General features: G+C 44.6%; 1 protein-coding gene across 5 annotated transcripts in view; it reads right to left on the bottom strand.

The window, feature by feature from the left end:
- RGS8 (regulator of G protein signaling 8) overlaps nucleotides 1-6,633 on the bottom strand; it is a 34,153-nt gene extending 27,520 nt beyond the window's left edge. For 2 of the 5 annotated variants that reach the window (XM_074961091.1, XM_074961089.1), the window contains exon 1: nucleotides 6,240-6,633. In XM_074961091.1, coding sequence (XP_074817192.1) covers nucleotides 6,240-6,347 — 108 coding nt within the window. In that variant the 5' untranslated portion in view covers nucleotides 6,348-6,633. The remainder of the gene's footprint in view (nucleotides 1-6,239) is intronic. The other 3 variants (XM_074961095.1, XM_074961094.1, XM_074961092.1) reach the window with 3 other exon arrangements.
- Between the last annotated feature and the right edge of the window lie 517 nt (nucleotides 6,634-7,150).

The raw sequence follows: 7,150 nt of genomic DNA on the forward strand, positions 1-7,150 counted from the left end.
CTTATTGATTCTCCAGGTTAGGGTTGTTAATGCATCCATTTCTTGGGGCAAAGTGGGTTATTGGGCAGCCCCAGAATAACCGTGGAGACTGATACTTCTCTCCATTACTTTCCTGGGTCAGGATTGAGTTAATCAGGAACAAACTATGTGCACTGGGTTGATAGATGCGGCATGGCAAATGTAATTAAATTGAAGATAAAGAGAATTATATGTTGCAGTGTAATATTTTAGAAAGCCTCTGTGAGGTAGGAGAAGGGTTTATAGCAAATTCCTTCTACAATGGCCCTTGTGTTTTTGTTTTAGCAGATGTACTATGCTGGCTTCTATTTAAAAGCTTTTAATAAAACAGCCATTTAAATATTAAATTTGAATACCATCCAGCATTTTAAATCTCTTTAAGAAATCTTTTACAGCAATTTCCTCATGGCCTAATAGCAAATACACAAAACATAAATGTGTGGTATTGAGATGAGGTTATCAGGGAGACTCTATGGACACAAGGAATCACTGGACAGGACAGAAGGTCATTTACTGGCTCAACAATCTAATCTCTACCATCAAGCTCTTTCCTTCAGGTCCCTCTGCACCTTCTGTAAACTCAAATGTCTCCCTGCCTCCTTTATGTCGCTAATGTTTTGCCCATGGCAAGCTGACAACATCCCCCAAATTTATGATATGAACATACAACTGGTTGTCATCCCCTCGGCATGCCTTTGGCTTGCCCCACTATGAGAAAACTCTTCTAGAAAACAGCTATGTCCATTGCGTCTCCTGTTGTCCCAGACTATGGCTTGAGCCACTGAGCTGCCAAGTGAAAGTGAATGGTCACAGTCGTGAGGAAACGTGCTTCCTAGAGAACAGCAGCCTTTGTTTCTGAAACCGCTAGCTGGCCCAGGATTGCAGCTTTCATGGTCTTGTAGTCAGTGGCAGCATCCTCTCTCAGGGCCTGATATGTAACTTGTGCCTCTCACATATTCCTCCTTCCACTGAGTAAGGACAGAGTAGTACTCTGCTCAGAGGTATCACAGAAGTCCTAAAGGATATCATCTGATCCAATCATAGACAGGGAAGGGATGGCATTCACTGGCATTTGGGAGGGTGTTCCTGAGTTAATGAACTTCTTTACTTGGGCTACAGGTCCATACCTGTTTGACTCAAATAATCTCTTGTACCTAGTCATTTAAACATGCTTTTTTCCCCCTTCCAGTTTGGAAGTATGTGTGCATGTGCATGTGATTTTTGTTGTTGTTGTTTTTTTGTGTGTGGGGGGGGATTGTTTGCTTAAGGGTCCATATGCCTTTGTTTGTCTCTGTTATGGTATGGTTAACTAGCCTCCCTGTTGATTCTAAAGATTTTAAATTCCTCACCTCACTGCTGATTTTAAGGTCTTCAGTTAGCTTGCTTATGTTATTGAAATCTCCCTTTCTAAAGTATAGTGTCACCATGCTACATTTTTGTACAATCCCTCCTCTGAGGATGTTAAACTTAATTAGACTGTAGGCGTTATTATCTAGTGAATAGTTACTTCTATGTCCCCTGCATTGTTTAGGAATAAGTGGCAAGTAACCTTTCCTATTGTGTGCTCTACAACTAGCTGTTCCAAGAAGCACTTTTTCAAGATGCCAAGAAATTGCTTCCCTAAACCTTGTTCCACGGTGACATTTGACCAACTTCTATCCAGGTAGCTGAAGTCACCCATGATTAAATTTTAATTAGTCTTTGTTGCCTCTTTGATCTCTGTGGGAAGAGGTCAGAAGAGCCTGAGGGCTTGCCCTGGAGGACTAGCTTGCATTGATTGTTGTATCGCAGCACTGCCCTGCTGTCATACTGGGGCTAGCTGCACACTATTCAGCCTAACTAGATGAGGCTGCATTTGTGGGTCCTATTCTGACTTCTGCCATGAGTAATATACGACTGAGAGCTTTGTGCTTGGATGGAGAGCAGGTTAAAAGGAACAAATAGTTTTGACCTGGAGCTAAAGCTCTGGAACAGACAAACCCTGAGGAAGTCCAAATTGGTGTAATTTAGTAGTTGAATAGTAGACGTGATAAGTTACATCAGTTTAGATTCTCTTAGAAACTCTTATTTTGACTCATCTCTGAATTTGGGCCACTGTTTGGATATGTTTGCTTTGACTTTTTTTCCTTTTCTCTGCCTCTCCTGTTTATTTTGCTTTCCCTTCTTCATCTCTCTTTCCTTCTGTCTCTAACCTTTTCTTCTTCCTTTTTTCTCTATTCCCATCGTTCCCTCACTGTTATACCTCCTTGCCACTCTCTTCTCACTCAGTGCCTTGCCATTTTCAGCTTTGTATCACCGTCCTAAAACCATCTGAATTGGCCACAGGGGCATTCTCCCACTGTAGTGGGGACCTTGGGTGGTGCAGAGATACCATAATGGCTCCTATGGCACCCCACCTCCCCCATTAGGCTGTTCAAACATACCCAGAAACCAAATTGGCACCTGGGTGGGCCCAGGATCAAGGGACTGCAAACATAGTTTAGTGCACTCTTTAATCCCTCTTCTGGAGTGGTGCTGAGCTCTTCTCAGCCACGGTTCAGAATTACAGCCTAAGGAACATCTCTAGTGTTAAACATTAGAATCACTCTCAGTGTCCGATGTCTAATACGAGAAGTCCTCCTAGAGATCTCTCTTTGGACAGTGCCATGTTGTTTTGGGGTTGGGGTGAAACAGATTGGGATTGCAGCAAAGGTCACACTCTTGCAGCCTGAAATTAACCCTCCTGTTGACAGAACAGTGAATTAAAACACTAAATAAAAAGGTGATTTATAATATGTGAGAAGGGCCCTGTGAGAAATCCACCAGGTGGGATCTATATTGGTACTATTTTTGACTGGCGTGCATAGCCAAAGTTTGGGGCCCTGCAGCCTGTTTTCACTAGGAGGAGAAATTGATGATAGCACCAGGTATTTTCTTTGGTGCAATTTTGTTTATTTACAAAGATTATACATAAAGTCCAGTTTCCCTGAACACAGCAGGAATCAAACAGCTGGAGAGTTTCTTTGCTTGCTGTTCCAAACTTGCCTTTTCCAGCAGCACTCTGCACCCCAAAAAAGCCTTGTCTCTTACTTTTCTCATATGGCCACATTACCAGTGCTTTTGTTACTGTCTGCTTAGCTTTTTGGCCACTTCTGTCTCTCCTTGCTCCTGCTCTCACACACACCAACAGAAACCATTGCGCCAGTCCAAGCCCTAGCCCCTGCATTTAAAAACCCCTTGGGCCATGTGGTTCTGCTTCTCCTTAAGTTTTTCTGTGTGCCTGTATTCTGGGTACTACTTCTGTTTTTTCAAATACTTCTTTACTTTTAATCTGAATGAAAGGCAGCACTTTCACCCAATCCATAACAACGAGATTTAACCCAGCTCACAACAATACAAACAGGTCAGAAAACATCTGAGGCTCTAGTTTAAAGCTTTGTAAATGCTTCTACTCCCTTTAGACCTAGGAGAGAGTGTGAAGTGCAGATATTGGGCTGGGGAAGGCAGGACAGACTTTGGGACCGCATACTGGGTAGAGGTAGGTAGGAAAGCACCGGGGCTCATCCTGTGCTGCGAAGGGAGGTAGGAGAGCACAGGGCTACAGAGTTCCTTGAAAATTAAAGACCATATTAAAAAATACAAATATGAGATACATAAAATATGATCCATAGGTTTGTCTTTCTGTGTTCAGTGTGAGAGTGCCAGCTATTTAAATTCTTCCCCTGTGTCAATGACAAAAGCATCTCCTGGACTGTCTCTGGCATCATGCTGTGATTGATGTAGCAGAACAAATCCCTCTAACTGCTAGATGGCTTCTGACCACAGCCTGTGTGCTCAGGATTCAGTCTCACTGATTCCTCCAGGCAGGCAGAATGAAAAATCAACAGCGAGGCAGCAAGTAAGGCTCCCTGAGTGGTAACAGCATTTGCATTGGAACGGAGCTGCTGAGATTCCCCTTAAATGTGATGTCTGTACGTACACACACCCACACACACGAGTGTGTGCACGTGCGTGTGCATTTTGGAGATGATGCTGGTATGTGTGGAGCAGAGATGCTGAAAATATTTATCCTGACATAGGTCTGTTCAGTGTCATCTTGGAGTCCTCCCAAGCTTTCAGCCTCACTGATGCTGCTGATGTCAATATGGCAGTATCTAAACTGCAGCTGGCATGAACCCCTGTAAAATGGGGTTTATCGTGGAAACTCTGACAGACTCTTGCTGGAAATGTACAAGTTATAACAAGTTATAAGTACAAATTATATTTGGTAGAGCCTGCTAGATGAGGGAGCAGAAGCAAAAACTGCTACACACTTTTACATGTGCTGTGACATCAGATACACATCAGACAGTGGGGTTTGCTGGATGCTGCAGTTAACTTGATACTTCCAGAAAATTCAGGGAGACCCTGACTGACCTAGAGTTTCCAAGAGAAGGGTATAATTACACTGAACACCGTATAAACTAGCAAGGTCACCAAATACCCAAGTTCAGGCTGACACCTGGAGGTTGCAGTTGCATCCCATTACAGGCCCAAGTGATGTGCAATTAGAAATCCATTTAATAGGGATGGCAGCTATGTCCGCATGCTCTTATCAGACCCGTCACCCACAGGACACACAAGCCCCATCTGTAGAGTGGTTAGGGCTGTTGACCACTCTTCAGAGGTGCAAGCTGGCACAGCAGACACAGCTCTCAATCCAGCAAAGGACTTAAGCACATGCTTAACTTCAATGGGCGACTCCCATTATTCAGTTTAAGCACATACTTAAGTGCTTTGCTGGATCAGGATCTTAATGTGTCATCTGTCATCTGCAGAGATCACTGTTCAAACCTGGAATAGGACATAAATGAAATGCGCTAGATGGGCTCACCCTGTTCTCCAGGAGATCTTTTTCCTCCAAAAAAAAAAAAATACACCATTTAGCTCAATTCTCTGCTCAGGAGGCTGGAGTGGAATAGCAGGAGTATCACAGATCTGGACTGAGGTACACTGGCAGAGCTGTGATTTGCAGGATTTACATGCATTATTCCAGCCCTAATGATTAAGCACCCACAGCGTTGTGTAGAAAGCTTTCAAAGTAACTGTTCAGGCTATTCCCACTGACTGTTATCCAGCATTATTAGTTTCTGTGTAGGAGAGGCCTTGAGGTGGAAAAAGAAGCATGCTGCAGAGCAGTGGCATGGTGCAGTGAGGGAGGGGTGTGGGTTTCAGTACCAGAACAGCAGGATTCACATTGGTCAGAACTGAGGTGCATTAGTAGAGCTGTGTGGGCGCCTGGCACTAGAATAACAAGATTAATATGGGTCAGGAGTGAGGTGAATCGGTGGGAAGCCATATTGAGAAGCTTGTGTAGACTTCAGTGCTACTGGCCCCTCTTATTTCATGACCACTCTAATTTACCAAATTTCACCCCCAAGCACCAAACATAAAACAAAAATATGGAAATTGTTACAACAGAGTAGTAGTTATCCAACAGCCAGTATGGTGGGTTGAAACAACCCTCTTGGACTAGATCTCGCCTGCTCCCCCACAACTCTCCTACCGTCTGTACGTTTACACTACATCGAGCACTTGGCATAGTTCTGTCACCTCCGACACTCTCCTTTCACTCAAATTAGTTTTATTTTTAATTAACTGAGCAGTGGTGTTAATCACTGGTGTTAGTCACAATGGCATGAATAAATTGGAAGCCGAGTATTTAAAAGAAAATATGATCCATCCTTGTAAAGAAAAAAAATATGAATGAAACTAAAAATATAGTGAAGACCTTGTAACTATAGCTACCAGGATAAATTATTGTTATTCTAGAAGTGTAAAAAGACCACAGCTAATCCACTTGAAACAGATATCTAGAACCGGAGTCCCAGCTTCTAGTATGGGCTCTGGCAAGGCTTGGGGAGGCATGAAATGGGGGGAATCGGAGGGAATACACAGCTCTTGCTGCAATTGCTAATTGGAAACAGTGTCTAGACTTTTTAGGCCATTCATAAGAGGCCCCAGAAAGATTAACATACCAACAGAAGCGGTAGGGTGACATTAATTGTGGTGACAGTCAATGCGGATCTCTCCCCCACCCCTTTGCAGGCCCATTGTTCATCACAGGAATTGGTGCTAGAATAAAGAAAAAGTCAACACCAAGGAGATTACATCTGAGCTGAGAACCAAGAGGCCTGTAGCCCTCTCACACAGAGGCCTTTCCCGGAAGCTTCCCTACATAATAACAAACTCCTAGGTCTTACCTGTCTTGTAGCTGTCAGCATGGTGGTGGCTATGTAGTTTTGGCAGGTGCTTGATGGGCATGGCTCGTCGAGGCTCTGAATGACAGGGTCTGCAGCCTCCTGGTACATCGGGGAGCGTGAAGGGTAGCCAGCCTGACCACAGTTATCTCTAGAATAACTGCAGCACCGTGCTACTCTCCTAGCTTCCTAGCTCTGCATCTCATGAAAAGAACAAGAGCTGGTGGAAGGAGGAGGGGGTTATGAAGGAGAGAGAAGGGGGAGAAGAGAGAGAGAGAGAGGACGCTCTCGCAGATGCATACACACACAGTGGATAGAGACACACAGAGACTTGTGCAGGATGGCACAGCCTGTCTAGCTCTCATTATTCCAGTGCACTGGCTGCTGCCTAAGGCTCACTCCCCAGAATTCACTTGTTTCTGCATACGGTGGTGGGAAAGGGGAGGGGAGAATGATTCCCAGGCGGTCACTGGAGGATGGGAAGAAAGGAGGGTTAGGAGTTACCTGGTTTTTGGCTTATTAACTTGGGAAGGAAAGGGCTATGCTAGAGGTGAGAAATAGAGACTGTTGTTATAGGAAACAGTGGGTGGTTGTGCTCATACTTCTAGATTCTGTTTGCTTTATCTCCAGGAGAACGTGAAAGCCTGTGCACAGCTGAAGAATGGGGGATGGGTTAGGGCTACCCTGGCTCCAGAGCCACCAAAGATATGGGCACCCAGAGACAACCAGGATAGTGTGCTGTGCACACCTGCTGAACCAGGGTCATATAGCTCTCAGCTGCTGTCTATGGTCCCTTTTGCCTGGGTCATGCCATAATGGGACCAAAGGGATTGAGTGGAGCACCCTGGAGCAAGATGTATTTCCTCCTCTTCAGCTGCTGCAGCAGACAACAGCAAACAGCTGTGTGTGATGCC

This window comes from Natator depressus, chromosome 8 (genome assembly GCF_965152275.1).
Source record: "Natator depressus isolate rNatDep1 chromosome 8, rNatDep2.hap1, whole genome shotgun sequence".
NCBI classification, from domain to species: Eukaryota; Metazoa; Chordata; order Testudines; family Cheloniidae; genus Natator; species Natator depressus.